This window comes from Rhyacophila brunnea, unplaced genomic scaffold (genome assembly GCF_057557595.1).
Source record: "Rhyacophila brunnea isolate RB1 unplaced genomic scaffold, BYU_Rbru_1.0 scaffold_17, whole genome shotgun sequence".
Classification (NCBI taxonomy): Eukaryota; Metazoa; Arthropoda; class Insecta; order Trichoptera; family Rhyacophilidae; genus Rhyacophila; species Rhyacophila brunnea.
In genome coordinates, this window is record NW_028232827.1 from 28,797,309 (window position 1) to 28,811,010 (window position 13,702).

The following is a 13,702-nucleotide window of genomic DNA, read 5'->3' on the forward strand; positions in this document are numbered from 1 at the left end:
ACTTAAATCCGTTACAGTTTAAATTCAAATGCCATCAAGCACCTACTATCGTTCGAGAGTATTAATATTACGCTATTTAATATTGTACGATTCGCATGAATTGGTGAATTTTAATATAATTTATTGTCCTGTATGATTTATCGAATACTAGATAATGTTTTTTTGGGATAAAAGCTGAAAACATGTTTATATACGTTTTCGCTTATTACCTGTACACAGTATTGTAATTAAAACTCTTGTAATTGTTTGATTGTGTTTGTAGTAGTTATTTAATTAGCGTAATGAATTCATTGTGTTACAATATCATTTAAATTCGCATATTAAAACTTACTTAATCAAAACACTCATAATCCGCTGTACCTACTTCGCTACAATAACAGATTTAATGTAATTTGTTTCAAGCGCCTCAGACTTGTAGTGTATTCATTATTCATCTCGCTTTACTTGTACCTACAACATCTCGCGAACCGAAATCCAATTCAACTCCGGCTTTTAGACTATCTTATTGAATAATATCTGAAAGATAACGATGTATTGTTTCGGATTTCGTGCTGGAATGAATGATTCAATCTAATTATTGTACCTATCACTGTCAATTAACATGCCAGAGAAACTGCTGGATTTATTAAGTAGTGAACAGACAGGAGCACTAGTAATAAATATTTCATTTCGAAATGGTTTTAAACTAATTATTAAAGTTCAGGTTCATTTAAGGGTAGACGCATTTTAAATGTGATGTTGTGGTCTCGTGAATGTTAAACTAAACTTCAGATTCGAGACAGACTCCCTTCTTGATGTTTTTTTTTGGTCATATACGCCGGTAGGAGGATGTACCTAACTCGTGATATTTGATCAGATCGAAGGTCGGAGAGGACGAAGAAATAGCTAATTGTAAAGGGACGGACCAAATAAAAAGTGACACGAAATTTCTATGGACATAAGCCATGCGTGCTGCTAAATTCGGAGAAGGTAGGTTTTAAAACGGCCCAATTATCCAGATCACAGTCTTGAGATAGCGTCAAAGAAGAATACAAATTGACCAAAATCACATAAGTGCAAATAGTTTGTACATCTACTTGTAGTAAGTATATAATGTACATAAATATATTGGTAGTGCATATTGTATATAATTTATGATTGTGCCGTTGCATCTATAAGTGGATGCGGTTACTATTATATACTGACCTGACTTGTTTTTTCATCAATCACGTGGCACTGGCGAAGAGTGGAGGTAGGCTGAAGATCTGACGTAAATAGTGCACACTATCGGCATACGTATTTGTTTTCATCGAACTAAGAATACAAATTACAGACGGTACCGATTAGTTTTTTAAAATTCAATTAAACCCTGCTTAAACCAAATAATAATAGATAATACTCAAAAAATAGTTGTCTATCTATACTATAAAATAACTAAAATAATGCTATTAAATCATATACAGTTTTAAATATTTAACATACTTATATTAGAATATTTGTTATGTCTTATGGTTTGATTAGGAAGGGCTTAATGAATTTTTAAAAAACTAACCAACACCATCTGTAATAATTAATATGTATTCTTAATTCAATGAAAACAGATAAGTTTGACTGAAAAAGTGTGCACTATTTTTGTCAGATCACCCATAGAATACTCAAACTATGATAGTTTGGTTAAGCAAAGCATAACGATTTTTAAAAACTAACTAACACTATTTACAAATTGTAGTTATAGTTCAATGAAAATAAATACGTACGTCTGACAAAGTTTAATGTCCGGCCTATGTGGTGATATGGGATGCTATTATGTCAAAGAAAGACACAAGAAGACTTCGAATGTATAATACTTTGGCTTAACTGACGAGTTATCAGTAAAGTGCATTCTTTTACTCATTTTAGTACCACGGCAGGTGTATGTAGGTGTCTAGTTTCACGGCAGTAAGCGTGGTAACTCGCACCTCATTAGCCGCCGCGCCCATCTGAGAATTAACCCGGGAGATTATAGCGTCGCTTCGGCAACACCTAGCGCCAGCTCAGATTAATTTGATTAGGCGACGCTATTAACAGCCTCCGTCGCGGCGCCTTATTGCCCGGGGGTGGCAGACGGGGAACGCCGTGGGAGATTCCTGGCGAGGCGTCGAGATCGGTTTTAACAGGAAGTCTGCACGCCGGGGACTACTTCCGATATTCAGATTGAATTCTGGCTACGGGAAACTACGATCTTTATGAGTTTATGCTTTCTTCTTGTCACCTTTTTTGTACATTTATCCTCAGTTCACATTTTTTGCATCGTAATAAATTTCGCTGTCTTCAAAAACACTTATTGTATCTTCCTACAATACTTAAAATGAACTAACGTATTATTAATCGCTTTAGTTTGTATATACCATACTCTACACTACTACTAAACCGTACTCTTTTACGCATATTTATTTATCTGAATATACATAATTTGAAAATGTCTCTAGATCCAGCCGATACCGGATCAAGTCCCGTCGGGTGCCGTATTTTTTTTGTCTACAAAATGAATTGTTCTAATGTGTATATACTTGTGATGTTTTCAAATTATGTTTATTCAGTATTATAGAATGTTAACATTGTTATGAATGTTAAATGTTGAATGTTAAAATTTTATGTCTTATTCGCTGAATAAAAAAAATAGTTTATTAAAAGCATAATTATCTGGTTTCACTTTTTCAAATACACATTCAGTCAGTCACACCAGCTAAAATATCATATTATGTCAGAAATCTTTTTGAACTTAATTTAATAATACTTTAAGATATATGGGTGATATGAAATATTGTGAATTAAATATTTAGCCCGATGGTTTGATTAAAAAAATATATGTTTTAAGACCAGAATATTAGCGTAAATCAAGAAACTTATTAAATATTTAGTAAAGCTCAGCTTATGAGCGAATTGAATCATGTGGTGACAAGTACAATTTTATAAATAACTGTTTTAGCGAAACATGACTAAAGTTTTCTCATTCAAAATTAAGAAACTATTATTTCTACTTTAGTTGACGTACGTACATACATATTCCAGTATAATATGTAGCTTTCGTGTGTTGTCGTCCCCAAACAGCCGAGCTTTTCCTCTTGTAGCGAAAGCTCTCGCCTCGTTAAGCGCTAAATGCCTCCAGTTAAGGCTTTTACGGCGCGCCCGTTTTTATTGGCAAGTTTTTCAATCTCGTTTTACAAGCGGCATCGCCAAAATCGAACCTACTTTCGCGCGGGCCTCATTTTTTTGTTACTTCCACAAAAAGCGGCCAGCTTTCTGCGATCAGTGTCCTATTACATCGGCTTATAGTACCACAGTCATCGTTTACGTCATTCTACTTCTTCTTTTACTACGGTTTTTTATCGGCGCTACTTCTGCTTTATTGAGCATACTCATTCTTGGAAAACCATCTCAAGAACTGGGGCCTCAATACTGATAGTAGCAGCCCATTGTCGGAGATGTTTTGGAAATTGGAAATATTTATTAATTTTGAATCCGTAGAGCGGAATGCAGAAAGATTTGTCATAACTGAAATTTCCTTAGCAGAAAACACTATGCTGAAACATTGTCCTTAGTTAAGATCATGTTGGTACCATATTTAAAAATTCTCTTTCCTATAGTTGAGGTAAATTATTTGGTAATTGTTAAACGTTTACAAAAATATGACAACTGCACTTTATAACTGCAATAACTATAAATACATAATTAATGTTTAAATTATAATACTCTCCATGTATCCATCAGTCATTATACGTGATTTCACAGGCACCGAAAGAATTTTTTTTTAACATGGTTACACAAACGTCAATAGTCATTCTGTCTGGCATCTTGTATTTATGCGGACTGGCTTATAAAAAGTAAAATAATATTCTGCATGTACATGCCAAGCGAATTAACACTATCAATATCCATATTGAGATAAATTGTTAAATGAATTTGAGTGTATGAACTGTTTTATAGACATGCGAATTTATTTTGACAGCAGCTGTCAGTGGTAAATGGTAATACAGAAGGGGGCGTGTTCATAACAATAGTAGTATATGGTTAAGGATTCCTCAACTCTATAGTCTATAGTTAAGTCATCCTTTTGGGCAACTTATCCTTAAGATCGAAATATTGGATTCTACATTCCGCTCGTAGTCACAAACACAAACGACATATTAATAGAAAACCAAAGGAAGTTTTTGTAAATCTCCCTTACACGCAGTATTAAATTTATTTATGAATCAAAATGCTGGGCTTAGCAAACAGGATCAAAAAATAAATGTAAAAAAATGGAATTTGGAGATCGAGGTATAAACAAGCAACTATCCTCACGCAAACTGCTCTAGATCAGCTGCGTACTGTTATGTCCTACAGGTGAGTAGTCTAAGGAAGCAGGTGGTTTGAACTGGCAGGTATCATGTGTGTCTTGATGGTATTAAGCTTCCTTATGTTTCTTACCAAAGATAGGACACTGTGAACTCCTTGATCTAATACTCACAGTTTGTACGTTTAGAGACTGTAAGTCTTTTCGAAGGTGACATCAGGTATTTAGCTTTTGCAGCGTGATGGAATACGTTAAACAGATAGGTACCTGCGGGCACTTTGAACAACCAAGTATAGTCAGAATAAACTGAACTGACTTGTTGTCTCTCTTCAAGCTACCTCTTAAATTTCAAGCGCTGGTAGAGTCCTGAGTAGGTATGTTTCTGATAATTATTGTACCTTATACCAGATGGTATGTCCTCATTTTTGTTGAATCCTAATTGAATGGAACCGGCAACAATTTTAATCGTTATTGAATGAATTAAGTGGATTTTGATTTAACAAAATATATCGTCTCTGTTCTGGCAGAACACACTAACTGGAGAATACTAGTTTTGGGTAATTTGACTTTGAAGTTGTTAAAATGTTTGAAATGGTCTATAATGTGAGTTTATTAAGTAATCGTAAAAAGGATGACTTTAAAATAGAGACTGTTTATTTATTAAGAAGGTTTCCATACGGTAAAGTTTCAAAGAAGGAACATTTTGGTATAACTAACTCAAATGTCAATTTTTCGAATTAGTGTCTTCTGCTAGAACAGTGACGATATAATGTCTACAAAGAATTTACTGTCACGTTCTTCTTCTTCGTCTTCCAGGCACTACAACCTTATGTTTGTGACTTCCTCTAACATCTGCCACCTAACCAATACAATTAAAGTCATCCCTCTAAACATAAAAAAAAACCTTTTTTTGTATCAAAAATACAACATTGCAAATGGGAAATATTTCTTTTTACGGCTTTTAAGTATATTTGCCAAATATAAGCTTGTATATTAACTCCGCGTTCGTTTTCGCAAAAGCAAATATTTCCGTTTTATTTTTTTAACATAAAGTGGCAGAGCTTTCGTCGGGACGTTATGCGTGTATTTTCGCGTATAATATATAGACTGAAACATACAAATAAGTTCGTAATAAACCACAGGTTGGCCATTACTCAGTCGGTATACCGTTTAACCGTTTTTTTCCCTCTTTTACAACGGTTATTCACAGTCTCTTTTGGGGCATTTTATACCCCTTTTTTACTGTATTACTTTTCTTCCCTGCTTAACCGCATCTTTCGCCCCCAACCCCCGTTTTTCCGCAGAGAAAGTCACGGCCGGGTGATAATTCATTGCTTTCTTGGGTCGTTCTCTTTCTTAAGTGTATTTTCTCCGCTCAATTCCTTTGGCAAAGTGCTCCGCGGAAACACATTGTTCGCTACGACGCTCGTGTAGTTTTTGCCGTTTTCGAATTGAAATTGACTGTATCCCCCCAGTTCGTGCGCGGGATAGAGTATAACTGATATAGTGATTCCATTGGTCAGGTTGTTGTCAACATACCCAAGTAGCAATATAATAAAATTGTCACAAACAGAGCATATTAGAATTATAATTTGAAGTTTTATACGTGTCCTTATTGAATCATTTTTTTTTCGATAGAATTTCTCCTTCACCATAATATGACGCCCGCGCGGCTTAAGCGTTGGACTATCACGCCGTGGGTCCCAGGTTCGAATCCTGGGTCTGGCAAGTACACATATTGTTTTTCAATTTGTCTGAGTCAGGGTATGGACCTAATAGGTTGAGCACGTGGCTGACATCCATTTCTCCTAAAAAACAAAAATCTGTTAATGCAAACCTCTACTCTGTGGAGGCCCATATGATCTTATTAGGATCGGACATGGTCGGAAAAAAAAATAATATATAGACATATGATATGTGATACCAATGGTAAAAAATGAAAATCATGAAATGCGTATCCCCTGTGTCATAAGAAACAATTTAAATGAAAAAAGTGTCAGTCGATAATATTAATTTTCATAGAAAATTGATTACGTATTGTCAACAGGTACATGACTCAATAATAGATTAAATAGAGAGATTAATTAAAATAAATTACAACGATTAAAATTGTTTTAGTCACCTGTTATTAGACAATCCCAGCTGATAAAAAAAGCTATTTTCTTACAGCTACTTATTTGTACCTAACAATTTAGTAAATACATGTTGTTAATAAAAGATAGCATGTAGGAACTACTTAATTATTATCATAAGATTTAATTCTGGATGAAGGATTCCTTAAGCTGGTTATATTCCTCGCTGTCTTTACCTTTAGTTAAACAATCCCAGCTGATAAGGAAGCCATTTTCTTACAGCTACTTATTTGTACCTAACAATTTAGAAAATACATGTTGTTAATGTAGTAACAACATGTAGTAACTACTTAATTATCATCATATTTAATTAATCCACTTCTGGATGAAGGATTTCATACGCTGGTTTCATTCCTCTCTGTCTGTTGAATTTGTTTAACATTTCCGTGGAACTTAACTTAATCAACGGCTTCTAGGTTTACATTTCGGACCATTTCGAATGACTACATTTTCTCATATGTCGTCTCTTTTTCTAGCTGTGTGTCGTGTCTATTTCCATATCAAAAATGAATAGAATATTGCATACGCTGAAATTCGTAAGAAAGACATCAAATAAATTAAAACTAGAAAGCTAACAATCTTTGAGCCTACAATAAAAATAACGTCATTACTAAAGATTACCTTTTCGGAGCCAGATGGGAAAGTTCACTAATATCATCACAGATATATCCATCTACTATCACGACCCAAAAAGAAGAAGGCACGTACTGTTCTGTTTTTCATTAAATTATCTCGTTTTTTTGTCTTCGTGCGTTATACCCAATGCTATTAATATGGACGAATCATCTGGAAAAGAAAATGACACTCACTTTATTGTCGGGTCTGCCGAATGGCATAATCTGTTCTAACGCCATTACAATAAAGGTGATATTGCTATAAATTCCTGATGCTTTTTGTTGGGTCTGCCGAATGGTTCGGTTCGAACGGGTTCGCTCAAATGAACATTGACATTAGAAACTCTGCTCTAACGCCATTACAATAAAGGTATAATTGCTATAAATTCCCGATGCGTGATATCGCATAATGAAAATTGCGTGACGTCTACCTATACATGCGAATGCGCGAATTTACTTGCTAGCTACTGTATTGAGTGCGTCGTCCATTAATAATGTCATTGGTTATACCCACCATGCAACTTTCTAAATCACGGTGGTACTAAGTCATGACTATAACAAATTCTCACTAAGAGGAGTTATTACAGCAATGCCACTGTAGTTTTTTTTTTGCCATTTTCGAATTGAAATTGACTGTATTCCCCCCATATCGTGTGCACGGTGGGGGTTGCGGGGGAGTAACATTATCCGGGGTAATGGAGGCGGTAATATTGTTGTAAAAGCTTATTGGAATGTTTGGAGGCTTTTGGCGTCGCGCTTTTCCGACGCTTTTTCAATGGAAAGGTCACATCTTATTTTCGGTTTATCAGGCTTTATTATGAATCCGCCTACGTAAGCTTCGCGAAAAAGCCTCTTCCTTTCTCAATCCAATCCGGAATATGCGCTATAAGTTTTCTCCGAGCTTTTCTTTTGTGTTATGGCGTTTTGAATTTCAAGTGACTGCTACAGATTTTTTATGTAGGTTCATTCTTCTTTGTGTTTATCTCCTATGGAGAGTTGGATGGAATCATTTGTTATTACTTTTTAGTATTATATGAGACTTTCTTTACATTTTTTGAAGATTTTTTATGTTTTCGAAACACTAAGAATTTCATTAGAAACGATTACTTTTATAACGATGCCCCAAAGGTGAGATACAGCTTTATAAAACCGAGTTCTAGTAATAATAGTACAAAAGAATTGTAAATTAAGTTTTTTTTTCATTTTTTCTTCCATTTTCTACCACTACAACACACTGGCATCGATCCAGTGTTATGTGTCCAGTGTCTTGAGGTTGCGTTCCACTTTATCCATAATTAGACTTACCATAATTATTATGAAACTCTAAACCGGGACAGGCCCAACCAACAAAGTTTCATCATGTTTATGCATATACATCAACGACAAAATTATCCTGAAGGCTCAAATACTTACCTACTTCAAGATTCTATATTTCAATATTTTTTTATTAAAATTTTACTTAAAATAGAAACTGTCGTGGCAAAATAGTTCCATTCGCTCGTTTTAAGTCGGAAAAGCATTCCGCAAGAAATCTCTTAATAAAAAAAGCTTGCCGGAAAAAGCTCTCTCTGAAGTATTTCCCATTGAAGGAAATTAAGCAGCGTCTGGTGGGCGCTTTCTCGGTCGATCTGCCGACTTGTAAATTAGCCTCGCCGATCGCGGTGGCCCTGCAACAAAGCGCCTAGGTGATAAACGGAATCTCTTTTACTTGGCCTCTTTCCGGTATTCCCCGCTCTGTCCTATATAAAAGATCTCTTTGGTGAATTTTTAATGACGGCATTAACTTACGCGTCCCATGCTTCAAGACTTCTGTCGAATTCCGATGGACGACTGCGCGGATTTAGTAGCTCGTTAGTAGTTAACTTTCGAGTGAATTGGTCTTAATTTTGATAACTAAGTAATATAAAAATAAAGAGAAATTTAATAGATTAATTATTAAAGTAACCAACTAGTCTGTAAGTTTCTTAAATCTGAAAAAAATTATAATATTATGAAAACCTTCGTCTATCAACACTTATTAAATGGGAGCAGTTGTGAGGAAGATAATTATTATGATTAGGTATTATCTCTTCTAGTCGTATGACAAATAATCGAATCTAATAGGTTTGTATTCAGTATATATGCGTACACATGATTTTAGAATGTTTATTATTGAAAATACATCATTTGAACATTTGCTAGATTGCATGCATGGATTTTAATAAGTTCAGAAGCTTCTTAATTTTTACGCGACAATTGGAGCGTGCAATACCTGCACCACCTGCGCAAGTAGAACGATAGTGGCGAACCTGCCGGTAAAAAAAATAACTACACCGCGCAGACTCATTTTGAGGTTAACCGATTTTCACGACCTGTCAAATAGTACCATAAAATGATAACATCGCGTCTCGCTTACTCCTGAAGAATGATATTTACAGTCAGCACTTTTACGTGTAAACAGTTATTATCGCCATATTTTAAAATACACACTATTGGTACAAGTCAATCCATGCACATCTACATACGCTAGTATACGAAAAATATAGGATAATTGTAACAAATATCTTTGCCACGTCTACCCCAAAATCTACAAACTTACTCCCTACATCATGAATAGAGGTTTTATTAAAGTGACCGGAACATAGGTACAACAATTTCTATGTTGTCACTGAAGCAATGTGCTAAGAATCTGTGATGACGATGCTTTGTCTATTAATTAAGCATTTGTTTACTTATTAACTGCAAACACTTTACGCAACAGCTTAAGTCATAAAATGCTTTGTCTGTTGAAAGCTTGTTTTTTTAATACCTATTAATAAAGCTTTTTCTTTTTTCTCAGGGTGTGACGTTGACGCACGACGCCGGGACGTCGGACGACAGCGGTCGCGCATCGGAGCGTCTCACCGGGAGTTCGGTGCCGCCGCGTGACCCCGACAGCTCCAGGGATCGACTTAGTGACGTAAGTAGCCCTAAATGTCCCACTAGCTTGATGACACCTGACGTAAACGTCATAACGCTATTTGTTTATACTCATCAATCAACGAATAAATGTCATAATTATGACTCTATACTCTTTCCGTTGCTTAAATTATTCAAACTTCGTGAAAGAGACAATGGGCCTAGCTAATAATACAAGCATTAAATTTATCACATGTTAATAATATTTTACTTTTGATAAACCATAACCGTTAAGGAAAAACAATGTAGTTTTAATGCAATCATTTTGGTATTATTAAAATTTCATCCTAATTATACAATTGGCACTAATTATAATATTGAACATATAGAACCCGTATAAACACTGGTATCGCGCTAACTGTGCATTAACCAAGTATGGAAGCTCGTAGCATAATTCGTTAATGCACAGTTGGCGTGAAACCAGTGTTTATACGGATTCAAATCCCGTCGAGCATCGTATTTTTTACAAATATGATTTTTTTAGTGGATATCTGAGGTGTTTTCGAGTTATGTGTGTTCAATATATGGAATGTTTCATTCTCAAAATCTTGTAAATTATTCGTTGAATAAAAGAAATGGTTTACTAATTATATATGTCTTCTATTATTACATAGCCGGTGGTGAATTAGCCTACCTGAGCCGACAATATGTTGTATTAAATTAATAGTTAACTTTTACTCAAATTTAGTAAATGATTAGAAAATCACCCCAGCTGCCTATAAAAAACGGAAAGTAACCACACTTTGTTTTTTTTTTTACAATGCTTTAAATGTCTCCTCCACTTATGTTGCATGGTGTTTGTATGGAATCATCCCATTTTACAAGCATTTCGATTCAAAATGCTGATAATGTACATTATTATTTTCAAAAGTTAGATAATTTATTATTTTTCAATTTCATTTTAATACAATTTTGTATTTTTACTATTCACGAATTCAATAGTAAACGTGGGCCCATAGTCATTTACTTAGGTGTCTATCACAGGGTTTTAAATATTTACAAATGATTATAATGTATTTTTATGAAACATTTCAGTTTCTTTTTAAAAGGAAATGAGTTTTTATTACAAATTATAAAATTTTATTTATTTACCATATTTTTTTTAAACATAGTTAAAAAAGCAACTTATTAAATTGATTGTTGTATTGTCTTCCATTATCGAATTGTCAAATTTACTGACAATAGGCGACATTGTATTCCGTCCACTATCTGAAATTAAAATGCTGTTTCTTCAATCAATATCCAGGCCTTAGTTGCTTGTAATGTTATGCTTTTACTTGTCGGTATTCTCACACTATAAATAAACATTGAGAAGATGGTTGAATCAATAGAACTAATTCTATCACGCGGTTGCTGTCCATTTGTTTCCTTGGACCGAAAATCATGATTTAACTTTTTAATTATATTTTGTAAACCATTCACATTTCATGTCAGTTTTGTGTTTTTAACTAAGTGTCATTTCATGCTGGAAATCTATTATTATTAGAGACTACGCAAAATACTAAACAACAAAAGAACATTGCATAAAATATATAATTTTGGCCATAAAGAAAATTATAGAAATAAATGGAGGAACATAATTAACTGCACACGAATATGTAAATAAACAACCCAATGTAATAATTATTATCTTCTTGAACGAAAAGCAAGAGTATGGATAGAATTTTATTTGACAACTGTATTTACAATTTTAATTATACAGTTTTATACTTCATGCCTCTAATTTACTAAATTCCAAACAGCAACATAACTTCTAAAGTTAGCCAAAACTCAAAACTTATTTTAGCTCATCAACCAGTGATTGTATGTTAGTTCCATTTTGCTTTATTTAAGTATTATAGTAGACAATATCTACTAGACACTTAATTTAGACCATTTTTTTATATCCGATTATAAGGGTGATAACAATATATTTAAATATTATCAAAATATGAGAATTTTCCCAGGGTTTATCGGAATCCCCGATGCCGAAAGGCAAACCCGGATTATGAAAAATGATTAATATGAATACTGTTCATATAATTCAACAAAAATTGATAGGTTTTTTTGATATTTTATTATTATTTTTGATAGTTTTTTTTTTTGTAAAATCTGATACCCTCTGAAAGGTTGTATTTTCCGAGATACCCCTCTTTATTTCCACGTTACGTAATAGCAGTGGCGTGTTTCGATAATGGAAGACGTATTTTTTATTATTATTTTTGTGATGTCGTTTGACTTTATGTATGTTTTTTTTTTGACTAAAGTCTTTTGACTGTCGTGATTAACTGTTTTCACCTATATGTGTTTTGTTTTTCTGTTTTTATGATGCCCGCAGGCGAGTAGCCGCTGTAGTTCCGGTAAAGGCTATATCGTAAGTATCGTTTGCATTTTTATTAATATTTTATTTTATTGAAAAATTTTGTAACACCGTTTTACTCTCAATAACACCGTGCAGTGTTTTGCTATCAAGGTAAGTAAACCTAGGTAATAAATTACATAAACTGCAACTAAAACTTCTTTACTTATCTAGTTAACGCTTTCCTACGAAGTATAGTTTACGATTTATTATAACAACATATACGTGAATATAAATATCCCAATACATAATATGTATATGCATTATATCACTTTACGTTGCATAATTATTTGCAACGATTCTTTATCGTGCGGATTGGCACTTTGGCTTTGGATTGGCCATTGTAACTTTGATGTGTTCAATGCGCAGATAGAGAGCGAGTGTGTGTGCTGTGCTATGTTGCGCTGCGTTACAGACAGATAAATCAAGTACAAATATTTATTGTAATAAATATAATAAAAAGTTATTTGTAGATACCTATCGATTTATTTATAGTATTATTAAATTAATGCATTCGCTGCTGAATAGATAATGAGATTTTAATTGCCCCCTTTAAAATGCACGTTAATTACATCGATCGGCCGCCTGGTTATTACGCGCCGTGTGCGTCTTCCGCGTCCAAAGTATTAAAAATCTCGTATTAGGTATTATTAAATCTAGGTATAATTATTGGTCTCCCTTGTCATGATAATCGTGTAATACCTACCTACTTGAAATACATATCGGTATTATAATTACCCAGAATTCATAGTTATTATTAAATTAATTTTTGCATAAGCTTTTACTCTCAATTACGAGCAGGTGCTATTATGAAATTATAGACAGCAAAAGCACGTAGATATTTTATTCAATTCGCTGGTCTTATCAGTGGAAACTTCATCCGAAAGTTAGTTGAATAGCTTTGCGCACCTCTAAAAGCTCCGCTATTTTATTGAACAATAAGCTTTTTATGTATCCAAGCTAAACTTCCGTACTAAAAATTATACACAATACACAAACAAAACTTTGGCGACTCCGCATTATACGTACCTACCTATTTGTTTGAGGGTTTTGTACGGAAATTAAATTTATGTGTTTTTTTTTCGTACATTATACAAGGTAAAATCGCGGCAATTTTTTAATGAAAAAATAATGCCCTGAAGAGTATAAGCCATCCACGGTCAGTGTTGCGTATAGGGGGGATGTGGTAGGTGCTTCATTCGAGTTTTTCCATTACTGAAAACATGAAAAGATTGTTCTGGTTTTTACATTTGATTTCATTCATGTCCATCTCAACTATATGAGTCCATTTCTACCACAGGTACAGGTGGTACTCACGCGCTGATGTCTGTATTTGTCATACTGTTTGTGTGTAGATCCGCACATTTTGTATGACTTGTGACTACCG

General features: G+C 34.0%; 1 protein-coding gene across 3 annotated transcripts in view; it reads left to right on the top strand.

Moving 5' to 3' along the window:
* tay (tay bridge kinase) overlaps positions 1-13,702 on the top strand; it is a 975,197-nt gene that overhangs the window by 397,021 nt on the left and 564,474 nt on the right. For all 3 annotated transcript variants that reach the window (XM_085944584.1, XM_085944583.1, XM_085944585.1), the window contains exons 3-4: positions 9,859-9,978; positions 12,295-12,330. In XM_085944584.1, the coding sequence (XP_085800710.1) occupies positions 9,859-9,978; positions 12,295-12,330 (156 nt within the window). The remainder of the gene's footprint in view (positions 1-9,858; positions 9,979-12,294; positions 12,331-13,702) is intronic.